The 18,194-nt window shown below is 45.0% G+C and overlaps 1 protein-coding gene across 1 annotated transcript in view; it reads right to left on the bottom strand.

Moving 5' to 3' along the window:
* Window positions 1-742: 742 nt before the first annotated feature.
* msh3 (mutS homolog 3 (E. coli)) overlaps window positions 743-18,194 on the bottom strand; it is a 44,121-nt gene continuing 26,669 nt past the window's right edge. Inside the window, exons 21-24 of the mRNA XM_080003546.1 lie at window positions 15,905-16,091; window positions 5,980-6,112; window positions 5,537-5,705; window positions 743-1,310 (exon numbers count right to left, since the gene is read on the bottom strand). Coding sequence (XP_079859672.1) covers window positions 1,229-1,310; window positions 5,537-5,705; window positions 5,980-6,112; window positions 15,905-16,091 — 571 coding nt within the window. The 3' untranslated portion in view covers window positions 743-1,228. The remainder of the gene's footprint in view (window positions 1,311-5,536; window positions 5,706-5,979; window positions 6,113-15,904; window positions 16,092-18,194) is intronic.

The raw sequence follows: 18,194 nt of genomic DNA, 5'->3' as shown, positions 1-18,194 counted from the left end.
AAAGAAAAAAACAGCAACAACAACAACAACAACAACCCGCGGAGCCGGAGCTGTGCCCTCTACAAGGAGCCCATGCCGCCCGGAGTGAGCGGGAACTTTCCCTGCGCGCTGCGCACTCGAGACGCGCGCCTCAGCTCCGAGGCGCACGGGAAAGTTGCGCTGCTGAGGGAGCGCACGGTGCGCGTCCGAAAGTCACCACGCGGAACAGGTCCATGTGCGCGTCCGACGTGCACGGCTATCCACGTGAGCGTGCACAGCCCGCGATGCATGCACTGGGAAAAAAAAACCAAAAAAAACAAAAAAAATAAAAGAAGAAGAAAAGAAAACCAAAAACAAGAAGATGATCCCTCCAGTGGAGGGACAGTGAGCTGATCTCACACACTGGGTTGAGAGTAAACCGCTTTGACTCTCTCTCTCTCTCGCTCTCTCTGAGAATTAAAGGCGGAGCATGAGTTGTGAGTTGGGTAATTCTGTGTGTGTGTGTGTGTGTGTGTGTGTGTGTGTGTGTGAGAGAGAGCGAGAGAGAGAGAGGAGCGAAATAAACTACAACGATATCCTCAACACAGATGTGGTTATTTGTGATGCGCTCAACACCAGGAATTCAAAATAAACCTCTATATACTATGAAGGAAATTAAACTTGATGTCATGAATAAAAATGAATATAATAGTGTGTGCAACATGACACGCAAACAGATAATTGTAGAGAACAAAGACAACACTCGATGATACAGGTTTTTGCTTTTCTTTAATTGCAGTTCAGCCTATCATACAGTCCAAAACACGTCGTAGTAAAATTCTAATTGGATTGTAATCGTATACATTTTTAATTGTAAATATATGCGATGACTAGGCATAACATGGCAATTAACTAACATCTCCTTCGAAGCATACACACACAAACACACACACAAACAAAGAGGCCATTCTCTGGCCTAGAAAAATCACAGGTCTCTGGCCTAGAAAAATCACAGGATCCAACGACTCATTTTACGCATCCATGAGTTCACTTACACTATGCAGTGGTGCCTGTGTGTGTGTGTGTGTGTGTGTGTGTGTGTGTGTGTGTGTGTGTGTGTGTGTGTGTGTATATAACAGCATCTGTGCAATAGCCACTTAGCCAACTTGGACACATTGAATTAAGTTCTCTTCACTGTGTGTGTGTGTGTGTGTGTGTGTGTGTGTGTGTGTGTGTGTGTGTGTGTGTGTGTGTGTGTGTGTGTGTCTTGTCAGGAGTGAATCTTCATCCAGTCCATGAGCGATTCTCTGTCGACGACCTTCCAAAGCCCCGCTAGGAGACGCTTATTTTTCCTGGAAAGTAGAAGGAGAGCAAAGAGAAAGCAGTGAGAACGACGCAGTAAAACCCACTGGATTTAAGCTAATTATGCGAGCGTGAAGCAGAACCCGAGAGCTTCCCATCAACACCGAGACACTGGAATGCTGGGATATAAAAAATTAAAGCTGTTTTTTGGGCGGTATGACTGAAGGTATTGTGTAGTCCAGACAGGCCTCTGTACTCAAAGCCCTGAACACACACAGCGTCATCCCGGTGGTTCGACCCCGCTGGTACTACTGAGCACACAGCGAAGGGCAAACATTTCATATGGGGTGGATTATACTGAGTGACAAGGGTGTGTGTGTGTGTGTGTGTGTGTGTGTGTGTGTGTGTGTGTGTGTGTGTGTGTGCGCTGACAGATATTTCATATGGCGAGGATTTACTTGAGGAGTACGTAAGTAGCACTCAACTCTCGGCAGGCTGTCTATTACAAAAGTGTGGAGATGTTAAGTACAAATTTACAGAGACAGAGTGAGAGAGAGAGAGAGAGAGAGAGACCCAGGGAGAGAGGTAAAAAACAAGAGAGAGACCCCAAGAGTACCAGGGAGATTGAGTGAGAGAGGGGGTGAGGCAGGGAGACTGAGATCCGGAGAGGAAGAGAGCGAGACCCAGGGAGAGAACAAGAGCAAGAGACCCAGGGAGAGAGGGAAAAAAACAAAAGGGAGATTGAGAGAGAGGAAGAGACAGAGAGAGAGACCCAGGGAGAGAGAGGGCTGGGGGGACCCCCAGAGAGAAGGCGAGAGAGGGGGAGAGACCCAGAGAGACAAGAGAGAGAGCGACCCGGGGAGATGGGAGAGAAAGGGAGATAATCAGAGAAAGAGAGACCCAGAGAGAAACAGAGAGAAAGAGAGAGACCCAAGGAGAGAGAGAGAGAGAGAGAGAGACACCCAGAAAGAACCAGGGAGATAGAGTGTGAAAACCGGCGATGGAGAGAAAGAGAGAGACCCAGAGAGAGCCTTTAAGCATCACTGTGCCTCTGACAACGGGAGATCAGAAATGTGCAATAAAATAAAATAAAAAAAACTTTATTTTCCAATCTCAAAAATTCCTAAAACTCCTCATCTTCCTGCCAAGCCGTTCGTTCCGCTCACATTGGAGGAAGACATTTTTGCACATCAGTGGGTTAAACATTTTAGTTTTCCCCCTTTTTCTCCCCAAGGATAAGCATAAACTGGACTGCATAATAAATTCCATGGTGAAATATATTGTACCTAGGATGGGGGAAAATGCTCTTATTTCCCCACAGGGATCAATAAAGTGAAATGTAAAAAAAGTAAAATATCAGAATCAGAATAACATGTAAAAATAATGACCAGAAAAAAAAAAAAAAAAGAGTTCTGAAACACATTTGTTGTTTTTGTCCTTTTGGCTCATTTGGGAACCCTACCACGTCTAAAAACACCATTGTAATCAGTCACGGAACATCGCATTCAAGTAATGATGATAAATGTGACTATATTTATCTGAGTCTGAGACGGTAAATCGCACTCCGTTGACAGTCGCACGATTTTGTTAAATATTTCCTGAAATCCAAATACTTGAAAGGTTTTATGATTCAGCTCAGTGGCTCTGAAGTGACATGTCAGTGTAATAGCTGAACTAAATTTCTCCCCAATCAACACATACAGAATACACACGCAAACAATTTGTATAATCTATTTTACATTTTTATGACAACCATAAGGCTTTTTGCTAAATTTGTAAGTGGTATGATACGATATATAATTGAAAAAGGAATCGGTTGGATAGAGTTTATAATAGGTTTTAATAAATTCATCAAATCCAATATGATAAATTTTTATACATAAAGTTCAACAGCACTTGTGCAACTCATGTTTCGAAGCTTTAATATGAGAACTTAGTGCATCTGACATTTATTTGGATTTTAGCTTTGCACTTTGTCCAGGGAGCTGACTTGTTTGCTTAAAGGATTAGAAAAATTGCAAGAACGTCTTCCCCCTCGGCCGGGGCTGCCGTTGCATCCCGGGGGTCCCGAAAATAATTCACTCCGCGGCGAGCCATCCGCCTTCCCTTTAACCCCGAGTTTCTCACTGATCATCTCGGGGTTCGGGGGTTCCTGCAATCCCTTCCCATTGAGAGGGGAGCGATCCGTCATAAACAGCGTGAAGGTAAATAATTCACGTGAATGTAAAGGATAGCACCGTGGACACATCAGCCATCGCTCAGCCATCACCGGAATTTCAATGGAAATGATTATTTTACATATTAGTGCTTTGGGCGGTGAAATATGAAAATCAGATTCCAGGGTTAATTGTATTTTTTATCCATTCATGAAAATGTCAATTTTCTGCTTCATAGTTGGAAGGTTTTTTCAGTGATTAAAATTCAGGATGTTTAATTTCTTGAAAATTGCCCCTGCAAACAAATACAGAGATGAAAATGTACTTCATAGTATTTCAATGCACACTTTTCAATGCAAACTCTTTAATGCGGAGCGGCTTCCTCCGCGTCAAAGAGAACAAAAAAACCTGAAACGCTCCACAGATGCTGACTCGCCTCGCGCCCCAACTGATTTTCCAGATATGCCGATGGATTTTCTGCTTCGGAAGTGTGAGCGCGACGAGGAAATCAAGCTTGGTGGAGTGCGATCGCTTTAAATAAACAATCAATTGAGCGCAAGCGGAGCCGAACCCCTTGGTTTTCGTTTGTTCACAGCATCTCATCACACGCGTTTCCCCTCTCGGTCGTGGATTCCATGGTCGAAGCACAAAAATATATCCCACCCCCCTCCTCATCGGACACAGATATAATACAATATAATAAAATACACTACATTGCCAAAAGTGTGTGGACACCCCTTCTAATTAATAGGTGTGGCTATTCCACACCCCTGATTAACAGGTGCGTTAAACCAAGCATGCATCAAACAGCCATGTAACCTCCTCAGACAAACATCTGCAGTAGAACGGGTCGTACTAAAGAGCCCAGTGACTTTCAACGTGGAGCTGTCATAGGACGCCACCTTTACGACCAATCAGCTCGTCAAGTGTCTGCCCTGCTGGGCCTGCCCCGGTCCGCCCTGAGTTCTTAAGTCTCGTTATTGTGAAGTGGAAACGTCTCGGAGACACAACAGCTCAGCCACGCAAGCTCACGGAGCGGGAGCGCCGAGTGCCGACGCGAGTTGTGCACGTAAAAAAATGGCCTGTCCTCTGTCGCTACTGAGTTCCCGACTGCCTCCGGAAGCAACGGGAACTGTTTGTTGTGAGCTTCACAAACCGGGTTTCGATGGTCGCGCCGCTGCGCACGAGTCTCAGGTCACCGTGCGCCATGCCAAGTCTCGGGGGGAGTCGTGTGAAGCACGCCGCCAAAATCTAGTGGAAAGCCTTCTCCGAAGAGTGGAGGCTGTAATAGCAGCAAACCAACGCCACACCAGTGCAACGGTTTTGAAATTAAATGTTTGACAAGCACATGTGGGTGGGGTGCGAGATCCAAATTGCAAGGCTGCACTAATTCATCGAAGTCATCGGTTCCAGTCGGAATAGCAGCTCTGCGTTCATCAGAACAAGCTCTGGTTTCACGCGGAAAGTCAGAATTATTAGTAGTGATGAAAGGTTCGACTCTTTTTTTGAGACTGATGCCAAGTCACTCAGTCAAAAAAATATATTATATACACACACACACACACACACACACACACACACACACACACACACACACACACACACACACACACACACACACACACACACACACACACACACACACACACACACACACACAATTTATTTTTTTTAAGTTGATTCAGTTGGTGTGACGCATGGTGAGCGAGGGGGGACTTCCTGAACGATGAACGATAGTCAGGATGCTCTGAGTTTGGAATGGAATTCTCGGAAGATTCGTTTAATCCTGTCAAAGGTATTTATTTTGGTGGAAAGTGTAAATCAGTGACATTCAATTTGAATTGTGACAAATGCCAATGACCTTTTTTTTTTCCTTGCGCCTTTCCCTAATTAGTCCTGGGTGATTATTTCCAATTTGTGGGGTTGAAGACTCACTCGCTCACCCACTGACTCCAGACTCCGGGGTCATCGAAAAGATTCGTCCAGTACGACCGAATCATTCACCAGTCTCTTGCCGGGGGATTATTTCATTGTAGAGAGTGTGCCCTGGCAGTCCAAAAAAAAAAAAAAAAAAAAAAAAAAAAAAAAAAGAGCGAGAAAAACGTTGTGCAACTCTGTACCTCCGAGCGTCCACCGCGCTCTCCAGCTCTCGGGCCTTCCGTGCAGCCGTCTGCAGAACAGGATCCGGAACCTCAGCGAGCCGAGCGACATTCAGGCCGTAGCTCCGCCCCGCCGCCCCCTCCGTCAGCTGGTAGAGGAAAGTGATGAACTCCGGCTGAACCTCACTGTCTGCGCGCACACACACACACACACACACACACACACACACACACACACACACACACACACACACACACACACACACACACACACACACACACACACACACACACACACACACACACACACACACACACAGTTAGTTGTTCTTAACGGCTAGGACCACAACGACGGTGATATTATGCCGTCATCGGTGTGACGTCTTCTCAAAATGTCCAGACAAATGTACGAGAAAATAAACATTTTGGGCATTATGAAACCATGAATGAGTGTGCACGGGTACCTTCGGTGCCGGTGCCCATGTCGGGCTCGTTGAGGAGGAAGGCCATGTGGTAGTTGGCCACGTGCTGCGGGTACGAGCGCTCCAGCTCACACAGAGGAGGGTAATGGGTCACGAAAAGGGTGAGAGACCTCACCTGAAAAGGAAGGAGAGAGCATGTGACACACACACACACACACACACACACACACACACACACACACACACACACACACACACACACACACACACACACACACACACACACACACACACACCTATTATTATTATTGAATATATAACAATAATCATATAATTATATATAATTATAACATAAAATAATATATAATAAAATTATTATTATTATTATATACAATAATATACTGAATATTTTCCACTGGAACATGGGTGAATAATAGTTACGTTAAACTAGCTTTTCCCCTCACAGCAGCATGGGATTTTCGGAACGGGAGCAGAGGGCAAACAGAGCAGAAATTTGTGCCAGAAACAGATTAAACTTCCAGTAAAAAAAAAAAAAAAAGAGAAACATCACAAAACAAGAAGCCTCTACAAACGCTCCAAACTAGAACGGTAACCGACCGAACTGAGTGATTTTACTTATTTTCCTGCACTACTGAAGCTTTATGAAATGCCTCAATGCACACTTCTCCTCTTCTCTTTTACGACTGCACTTTCTTCATTGCTCCAGGGAGGGATTTAGATGGAGTGAGAGCGTTTTATTCCTCCATTGCTACCTTTATTTTAAGGCCTGGGAGCCACCGAAAGACGCCATTAAACTCTGGCATCTAATTTGAGGACTTGAGAATCACCAATCACTGGGTTCAGGTGCTGTGTGGATTGCACTGTTGCGCGCGCGCAACACACACACACACACACACACACACACACACACACACACACACACACACACACACACACACACACACACACACACACACACACACACACACACACACACACTTAAAACCCTCGACGCTGCGCTGATCTCAAACCCAGCTGCGAAGAGCACTTCACCAAAACAAACAGATCCCCTTTTCCTGCTTACTTCAACAATCCAATCACATGTTCAATCACAAGATTTCAGTTGAGCACATTCACTGCGGAGCCACAGGAACTCGGTATTCAGTCGCAAATACTAAATCTATAGTTAGGAGCAAAATATCAAACACAATACCAAAACACTAGGGAGAAAATTTAGGAAAAAAGCTGCCATTTGTAACACACCCAACACAAAGACAGCTATGATCAAAATGAAAAAAGAAAAAAAAAATATATATAGATATTTATATAAATTTATATTTGTATTTAAAATGTTTTTATAAAAAAAAGATATACCAATATAAAAAAATAAAATAAAAATACACACACACACAGTATATATATAATACAGATTGCCTGATAATAGTGGTGGAATATTTCCCCAGTGTCTGTATTGATTATTGGTGCTGATTATGACTCGACATGGAAACATCCTGCCCTTGCATCCACCCGCTCTGTCCAAGAAAGGTCACGTCAGTCGAATTACCGCCCTCTGAGAGAGATGTGTGTGTGGGGTCCCTTCTGCCGGCTGGAGAGGCTCGCAGACTGGCACCCACACACACACAGAGTGAGACCACACACACACACACACACACACACACACACACACACACACACACACACACACACACACACACACACACACACACACACACACACACACACACACACACACACACACACACACCAATCGGTTTTGGCCACCTTTGTTTAAAAGTGAAAACACAGGTAGGTGTAGGTGTGTGTGTGTGTGTGTGTGTGTGTGTGTGTGTGTGTGTGTGTGTGTGTGTGTGTGTGTGGGGGGGGGGGGGGCGCACAGCCTGACTATTTGTATGATAAGTCAGACTAACGATGGTACGACCCTCTCTACACTGAAGCAGCCTGCATTTCACCTGACCGCTAGACAAAGAAGGAGGAAGGAAATCCAGCGTGAAAGATTGTTCACGTTTAATGGGCCGTATGAATTTCAGTGGATTTTGAGGGGTTCAATAGGGGATGACTACCAAGCCTAGACCTACTCTATATCAGGAGAGCGGGGGGTAGGGGTGTGTAATGAAGAAAGACGAGGAAATAACGGAAATATCTCAGCATATCAAGGCTTTTCTGAATAGGAGACACTTTTAAAACACATTTTCAAAGATAGATAGAACGATAGATAGAATGATAAAGGGAGGTAGGGAGAGAGAAATAGAGAACAAATATAACCTAACAATCAACAGAAAAACAATAAAGAATAAAAGGTTAAAGATAAAAATGATAACACCTAAAAAATAAAAGGTCAAGTCCAAAAAAAATAGAAATGGTTCTATAAAATACCTTGAGGAAATAAACAGTGCAGAACTGGCAGAACGTGTGTGTGTGTGTGTGTGTGTCTGGATGTTACTGTGTGTGTGTGGAAAGGCTAAACGTGTCAAATTGGGCGTTCCTGCATTTCTTTCTCATGCTTCCTCATCCTCCAATTCAACACAAATTATATTCCCCAAATCAACGCCCTTCAATCACTCGCTCCATCAGCTGTTTGTTTAACAATGTTTAGGCGTGTGTGTGTGTGTGTGTGTGTGTGTGTGTGGCCTCTCCGAGGATCGGCACCTTGACACGGTTGGAGAGGCTTGTGTTTATCCAGAGAGCCTGAGAGCGATGCCATCAAAAACTGTCTCATCGCCCACCTCCCCGAACCTCCAGTGGGCGACGAAGATCAGGAGACCGTATATACCTTCTAAGGCCCTGGAAATCCAGTGGCTTCAATGCCACCCAAGGCTGTGTGTGGGTTCTAAATCCCCTCGGCTTCAAAGATGGACAAGCCCTGATGAAAGACAAAGTGGACATCAGCTCCAGAAGGCGAGAACACTTCTAAGAGCTCTCGAATCGAAGCACCGCAGTCGAGATGGAAACCATCGATCAAATACCTCAGCGACCCATCGTGGAGCGCAAGGGCGCCTGTACCCCAGCAAAACTGAGGTCCTGGATGCCACAAGGACACTGGGCAATAAGGGCCTCTGGAACCGATGCGATCCCGGCAGAAATCCTCAACGAAGGCGGTCCAGAACTCTTTTGCCACATGCACAACCTGCTTGGCGAGATCTAGGACTGAGGAGGAAATCCCTGCCCGCCCTGAGTGTCACAGTTTTTAAGTGTACAACAGGAAAGGTATTGACCCGCACGCTGGCCAACCGACTACTGCCACTGTCAGAAGAGATCCTCCCTGGGTCGCAACGCGGCTTTCGTCCTGCCAGAGGAACCTCCGACATGATTTCTACAGCTTGTGAGCTACAGGAGAAAGGCCTGGAACATCATCTACCAGTATCTCAAGCATCTCAAGATCTGCATCATCGCACCAACCCTGTTTGCCATGTTAATTGCGACCATTCTCCAACTCACCAGCCCAAATCGACCCGAGGGAGTCTAACTCATGTACCGGACCGATGGCAGGCTCTTCAATCTCAACAGGCTTAAGGCAAAAAGCAAGGTGCTCACTTCCACTATCATGGAGCTCCAGCATGCAGATGACAAACCACTAGTTGCTCACTCTGAAGCGGACACCCAGAGTCTCTTGAATGCCTTTGCCAGAGCTTACCGGCTCCTGGGACTTGATCGAAACTTCAAGAAGACGGTTCTACACCAACCAGCACCCGACGAACCGTCCCAAGCGCCCACAATGTGTGTGGATAACAACATCTTGGAGAACGTGGATCACTTCACCTACCTTGGAAGTCTTGGCAGTCAGCGGTCACTGACGCTGAGATTCACCAGCATATAGGGTGTGCCAGTGGGGCTTTTGCTAGGCTGACATCCAGACCAAGACCAAACTCCTCGTCCATCAAGCTGTAGTTCTGCCTTCCCTGCTCGATGGGGCCGCCTACAGCACGCATATGAAAGCCCCGGAGCAGTACCACCAGCGATGCCTCCGTAAGATCCTTAGGATCAGCTGGGAAGAAAGCAAACTAGCGGCAGCATTTTGGAGGAAGCCAACATGCTCAGCATCACCACAACCATAACCCGGCACCAGTTGCAAATGTTTTACTGCCAACTGAAGGAAGGGCACCGCATCCAATTGAGACCAAAGAAAATGGTTCAAGGACACAGAAGCTTCTGCCCTTGGTGCCGTATCCACTTTCTTAATCGGGCTAAGGCTCTTTTATTTTCTACCCCAAACAGGTGCTGGTTAGTTAACTCATGGTCCATGAACCAAACACCAGAAGCAGCTTTCAATTTCAGCACTTATCAGCGGCGCCCTGCCACACAATGATCAGCATTTAAACGGAGTGAATTTAAGTTAATGTACGTATGTTTGGACAACCTTCCCTTCAACGAATGGAACGTTCTGGACAACCTTCCCCTTCTTAAATAAAATACTAAAAGGAGTTTAATCGAGTCTGGATCAGATTTGGAATGTTCACTGAGAATTTATATTATCCAACCTAATATAAAATCATATTGATCAAGCATTTATGTTTTTTTAATCCCTCACGAAGATTTTATTTTAGAGGAAATATAAAAGGTATGTAGTTATGGATTTTTGGTGGTATCAGCGGCCCCATTCCCCCTTGTTGAGAGGAGTCTCTACCACCCTCTAGAAAAGTGGGAGAAGTAGCAATGAGGGAATAATTAAGCATAGATAATATTTACGCCGTAAATTGATTTAGTCAGATTTTGGGGTGACAAGACCCTCTGATTTGAATTTGGAATCACTTTACAGGAATTGTCAATCGTAGTCGTCAATACGTGACACGTATATTACAACTTTGATACTGTAACATAGTGTATCAATGTCAGTTTGCTTTTTCGCCATTTACTGATAAGGTAAATGGTAAATAGTGGCTTTAAGTGGATATTTGAAAAAAACATTGCATTTATACCATAACTAAATGGAAATGAACTCTTTTGATTGGGTGCCAAGTTATCACATTGTATTGTAAGGTAGCTTGCATATACAGTATTACACATATATATTGTATGATATATTATATTATAACAGAATATCATATCTGTGAGAGATTCGTAGATTTGAGCAACTGCATTTAATTATTAGCACCATCGTTAAATCCTTCTCAATATGCCATTTGGTCAGTGTGAAACCCAAGAGTAGAAACTAACATCTCGAGAATAAAGCTGGTTTTGGGGGTCCCCGGTCCCCCCATTAGTGGTTGTGGTTAGGATTTCTGGGGTGAAGCCAGTGACAAGTATCCAGTTTAAAAGTTTATTGGAGATCAAATTGGGTTGGCGTTGGGGTTGGCGTCGGGAGCCAAACTACTCCCAATATACGCTACGGTGAGATCCTTGACCCATAACTGCTCCAGGGATTTCCTGTTAGTTGGTTCGACCACAACCTGGGATCAAAAGAGAATTTATCACACAGGCTGAGGGCGACGCATAACAGAAGAGTATTTTTAAGATGCTGGAAGAAAGATTATTCTAAATTGAGTGTCAGCCCCGTTGCTCCGTTCCCTCCAAAAACATGTGGACAAAAGCCCATATGTCAGTTTCTCTGAACATTCCGGGCCTATAGAAGGGTAAACACACATTTCCCCTTAGGGAGTCAACCAAAGTACAACTGAAACCATTATGTAAGCAGGAGGACACTCATAATAAAAACAAAAGTAGTTGGGTTAGAATTGGGGACGGAGCCAAAAAGTGGACGAGTCAGCTGTTTGTAACCAAGCGACAACTATTTGTTCTGTGATGAAATCAAACACTTCACACTGCACGACTGTGAAAAAGCATTGATTTTATAGTAGATATCAAATTGGAATTTTTGGGACAACAGCAATCGCTGCATGCCATCGATTGCTGTTGTAAAATGACAAATGGCTGAGCTTGGCCAGAGTCCCTGGCATTAGTGGAGGAGAGCTGATTTTCAGTACCATCTATTAGGGGGGGGGGGGGGTCGCGAGTCTCCAAATCCACGATTAGATTTTCAATTTAAACTTGTTTCTCAATAAGTAACTTTTTTTGGAATAATAACAATTATAAATAACAACAGTTAAAAGCTTTATCAACACTAGACTTCGGAATAATAAACAAGAAGTTACTTATTACATTACTTTTAAGTTACACAACAAAAAACGGACGCTGCCTGTCGAGTGGGAAAAACGGATGTTATTTTTGCCAGAGGGGAACGCCGGGAGTAAAAGGCAAATTACTACCCGTGTCCTGATTTCTACATGTACGAAAACGAAATGGCCTCGCTTGTCAACTCTCACACTCTCACACTCTTCCGTCCGCCATGATGGAGCGGTGGAGATCCGCGGCGCACCCCGCATTTGTTTACCGGTGGATCTTGACCGCCCCAATATGGCGACCATGTCGGGGCAATTGTACCCGCAAAAACACGAGGAGAATCGCGAACCGTGCTTGTGATTTCCAAGTTCGAAATCAAACGCTCATTCCGAGCAAATTTTCGATTTCGAATCTGAATTGTGACACCCCTCGTAAATATCGATTATAAGAATTATCGAAGAATTTCTCCTCACAACTTTGAATTTTTTTTTTTTTATTACTTAAATTACTTACTTATTTACTTTTATTACTTAAATATGTAATTAATTAATATTTAATTAATTACTAAAATAATTATTTTAAATTACAAACTTTTTGTTTGTTTGTTCATTAGTTACGAAGATACACTTTGGGACATCGAGCATCGGCTTTAAAGTTCATTTTTTGTTGTGTAATTTAAGCCGCGGTCTGAATCCCTTTAAAGCGATTCCATGGATTCCATTTCCATTACAGTGAGAATCGGAATGGACTCCAACAGTAGAATCGCACGAGACCATCACTATGATGACGTCAACAGGAAGATTGGTTCCCTTCCAGTCACTGTGCTGCCTCGATAAAAGTTGACGTCCTTTTAGCCCAAATAAGTTCAGATTCAGGTTTTTGTTCGCCTATAGATAAATCCGGACATCCCCCTCGTCGCAATAAAAACACACTTTCATACGTACGAACCCCGTGGACAGCATTAGAACAACGGAGATTGTCAAGTCTCGAGTTCTCCTCTCTCCTGTTATTCTCTCTCTCACAATTTCCCTCCCTCCCCTCCCTCCTCTTTGCCGCAAGGTTGTCTGCTCGTTGAGTGGTCTTATGAAAGCCTAACAACCTTCCAGGTTAGCGCCAAGACAGGGAAGGGTCCGTTGCCGTGGAAACCCGACGACGAAGGGTAGTAGTAGCTTAACTCGGACGTTGGCGACGACGACAATGAAGACGGAGGAGAAGGGGGAGGAGGAGGAGAAGAGGAAGAAGAAGAAGGGGGGGGGGCCGAAATCCAACGGGGAGAAGGAAGAGTAGGAGGATGGAGGGCGGGGCGGGGTAGGGGGGTAGGGGGGAGGCATTAAAGTCACTGGAGGTCTGGCCGCCGCGGAAAGAAGAGAAAAGCGGTGGAAAGCCAACTTCTCCTCCGCGCTTTGTTTCTGTTTCCTTTAATAGCCGGGCATTTCTAACAAATCAATGCTGTTACACAACAGGTGGTTGGCCAACTCCCTCCCCGCTGCCAACAGCAGCTCCCAGTTGCCTCAGACGCCGCTCAAAAACCTTTACATTTTCCAGCCGAAATTACATAAGCACAAGAGCGCGATCCAGGGATTAATGCGGAACTGGGAAACATGAAAAAAAACAAAAAAAAACAAAAAAAAAACTGGAAAGACTTTCTTAAAAAGACAAATGTTTACTCTTCTGTATTTTTGGAGTGGGAACCTGGGGGCACTGGAGGGTGACTCGGGTCGTCGCTCCGACTATAATCAAGCCGGAGCCAAAAAAAAAAAAAAAAAAAAAAAAAAAAAGAGGAAAAAAATAAAATAAACAAATGCCAAAATGTCAGCCTTCATATATTGAAGGCGCGGCGTGTCAGCCCTGATTTATCGGAGGAGACTTCCCCACCCACGGGTCTCCCGGGGGCCAAAGGATGAAAACCGCGCGGCGCTTCGGGGGCCGAGCGGTGAAGCGGGCGGCGCTCACAGAACCCGCCCGGAGAACCGATCGTCAGGGTAACATACGTTTATCTGACGGATGGTGCGCGCCATCTGCCACGCCCCGTGCAAACACCGTGCAACACCCAGTGGACCCACTGTGCTGGCGTCAAATGACGTTGCTCGTCGAGTGGGAACACACACACACACACACACACACACACACACACACACACACACACACACACACACACACACACACACACACACACACACACACACACACACACACACACACACACACACACACACACACGATATACTTGACAAAAATCCAGGAGACAAAATCTCCAAATCTTTGCTTAGATATTCCCTTCTCTGATTTGTCTAATTCCGACCATCTGTTCCCCTCTCTCTCTCTCTCTCTCTCTGCTCTTGTTTGTTCTGGTCGATGCTTTTAGCCGTCGGGTTAAATCACAGGAATTTAAACAGAGACATCAATAGATGGCACATGGCTTTATATTGTATATCTCTCACACACACGCGCACAGGCGCACACAGGCATACGCACGCACGCACGCACGCACGCACGCACACACACAGAAACCTACGTCTTTATTGACGGCTATAACTTGATGGTTTATTGCAGTGGTGTATGGTTCCTTTATGAGGATAAATTGTAACATGATGTAACAATTGGTCAAATTGAAGCGCTCCCCACCACCATCCCTCTCTCATGCATGTTTTTTTGAATATTTTCTCTTACTCTAATTTTGAGCTTGTACCATTGGAATCAGTAAATACTACAAGTTCGATTATGAGGTCAATAAAGAGGTTTTTAAAACTCTCTCTCCGCCCACTCTACCCACTCCCCATTCCCTCTCCCCACTCTCTCGCTCTCCTCTCACTCATATTAGCATTATACTAAATCAAGCTCGCTCTTCCCTAGTCGTGCCAATACTTCCAGCTCTGTTCGGCCGGCCCTGCAAGTCTCCGGGGCCTCCTCCTCTGTCGGCAAGATAAATAAACCTTTGTGCCCGACCTGGTCTGCATAAAACAAAGGCTCTCGTACGTACACACACAAACACACACACACACACACACACACACACACACACACACACACACACACACACACACACACACACACACACACACACACCCACCCACCCACCCACCCATAAACCGGGAACACACACAATGAACCAACCGCACACACACTCCTGCAGACAGACACCCGCGTCTTTATTGACGGCTATAACTTGATCGTTTATTAGACTGGCATCGAGCTCCCGCAGTGTGTGAGGGGGTACAGTAAATGGATGTGTGTGTGTGGGGAAGAACGTCTGTATACATACACATTAACAGCAAAATGTTTTGAAATCCGTATAGACATTTGCTCATTTAAGAGCAGGGATCCCCCAACCACCGGGCTGCGGACCGGTACCGGGCCGCAAAATATATGGTACTGGGTCTCAAGGACAACTGGCTACTGGGTCATTAAACCAAGCTGGGGGTGGACTTAGAAAAGTTCCAGTCATATACGAACACAAAGAGGGAGGCCGTTCATTTTACTCTACATGTGAATTGAATGAGCTGTTCAAAAAATAGATTAAAAAAAAATTATAAAACATTTTTGATAATATTTTTGAAAAATGTTATAATTTTCAAAGAGGGTTCAATGCTAATCAATGGGGCAGATGTTTAAGCTGTAGAAAAAAAAAGCATTATTTATGTGCTTTAAATTAAGCTTTATATGACGCTTTATATGATAAACGGAAATAAATGATCCCAAAGTGGTTTTCTTGGCTACTTCACACTTCTGCAGCACCCAGTCGTCACTATTATTATATTGGGTTGAGTCATTCCATTCTTTCTGCTTCTCTGTAATTCTCAATTTTCATTTTCTCAATTTATGAATGGAAAAACGACATTTTGTGCCCACGCCGCATCCCCAGCCTCACAGACACGCACAAACCGTCTCTTACATCTGTGATGAAGTGCTCCAGCGTGGCGTGGGCGATGGCGATGCCGTCGTGCGTGCTGGTGCCACGCCCCAGTTCGTCCAGGATGACCAGCGAGCGCTCGGTCGCCCGGGCCACGATCGCCGACGCCTCAGTCAGCTCCTCCATGAAGGTGCTCCGCCCCTTGTAGATGTTGTCCGACGCCCCCATCCTGGCGAGGACCAATCACACGCAGGCAGGGGTCAGGACCGTCGCCGTGGACACACGAAAAGCAGAACGAGGTGAAGCCCTGTCGTGAAATCACTTGTTTCAGGCGCTTTTTTTCGGCGCACGGAATCCTTTTGAATTCTAGGGAGAAAGTTATTTAGGTTGATCAAAATCGGTCAACGCAGAGAAAATGTGGGACAAACCTCTTTTTTTTTTATCAACTGAACCAATGTCATATTTTAATACATTTTTTTAATGTAATGTGTGATACTGCCTCATTGAACCACTGACAATGGCATTGTCAAAATGCCATTGAGAAGAGAATAAAATACACATTATTCAGAGAGTATAGAAATGCACATTATTGAGAGAGTAAAATTAAGAACTGTACTTTATAGAATTTGCTCCAAATTTAAACATATTGGCGTTGATTTGAAAGTCACGTTGCAAATAACAGCAGGAACATACATGACGTGCTAAATAAGGTGATAAGTATATAAGCATATCTATAAAAAAAATTCCATGCCATGGTACACAACTGAGGTGTCTCAAATATGACAAATGTGAAAAGTATGATAACAGTTAAAACTTTTTTTTTTTTTTTTCCAATAAATGAGAAAACAAAAAAAATGACATGATTCCAGATCTCAACTGGTGAGAAAGAATTGATCGTACTGCGTTACAATCTCTTCATTTCAAGATACTACAATGCCACTGAAAGAAAACTAACAACAGATACTACAGTATAAGATTGGATTCACTGTTGACCAACTGCAGGAAGGAAATGACGGCCACACGCGTTCCTCACGTGCACAACAAAACGGCGTCTGAGTTCTGAAAACACTGGACTCTCCAGGGCGAGCAGCACGACACCAGACCAACAGACAGCGGCAGAGGCATCCCTCCATTACCACCAGGTCCGTCCCTTCCCTCGCCGCGCCGACCTTCATGGAGGTCCCCCTCGACGCACCACCCGCAGGAGCCGCTCGCTACGCCGGTTTCCATGGTGAGGCCACGCTGTACGGCAGGAAGGGGCGTGGCGGACATGCTGCCGCATTTCACCAGGCAATTTGGAGACACTCGCGGGAAATTATGACCGTCTTCATCGACACCGCAGCAGCCTCCGGGACGGGGCGGGGCCAGGCGGTGAAGGACGGGTGGACCAAAATGGAGGGCAAGCAAATGCAGAGCGGAGCGCGGCCTCTCAGACGTGAGAACAACGGAGGGCCCAGCGCGGTGCCATGTGGCCCTCCTTCGGCCAGACAATGCTGGAAATAGATGCTATTTCCCAACATACTCCTTGTCCCTGACAGCATGCTCAGCCAGGTCATGTGTTTTGATGGAGAGAGAGAGAAGGATTTTAAAATGCAGCTGCTTCATCTCTCTAAAGCAGGGGACTCAAACTACAGGCCTGGGGGCCACGGCTGGACCGGGAGACAATTTAATGCGGCCCACTACACGTTCATAATATATCGTTCGTAATATAAAACAGTATACAATAGAATAACTTTATTTTTTTTTTAGCCAATTACTTGGCTATTTTTAACAGACATATGATTATTATTGTCAATCATATGTTAGTGTTGTATATTTCCTCCGCTGGTATTGAGAATGTGTTATCCAATTAGGCAATTCAAAAGTGCAGTTTAACGAAACAAGACCCTTTCCTTTTGACGTTCAACGCAGCCTCTCCAACCTGAGCAGTGTTCCCCAGGTCATTCCAGTTGGAGTTTCATTTTCCCCATTTCTGTCTCGAAACTCAAGAATTACACCATGCACCTTCGGCCGGTCACTCATAACTCAACATGAAGAACAAACAAACCTGATGTCCTCAAAATATTTAATGCCAACTTCACCTGCCCAAAGAAACAAAATGAGATGCACAGACAGACAGACAGACAGACAGACAGACAGACAGACAGACAGACAACCTTTTTATACGTTTTCTTTACTCCTTTCCATTTTTAAGCATGCATTGAAACTCTGCACAGTCCGCCCGCCACCACCAAGTTGGGAGACATGGTCTCTGTGGCGCTAAGCCACTGTTTAGAAGCTGAAGATCCATTTAAAATGGATTTTGGGTTTCCACGGCGGCTTGGGGGGCTGT

Source organism: Zeus faber, assembly GCF_960531495.2.
Source record: "Zeus faber genome assembly, chromosome: 7".
NCBI classification, from domain to species: Eukaryota; Metazoa; Chordata; class Actinopteri; order Zeiformes; family Zeidae; genus Zeus; species Zeus faber.
The sequence above is the reverse complement of the archived record's forward strand: the minus strand, read 5'-3'. Positions and strand labels throughout refer to the sequence as shown.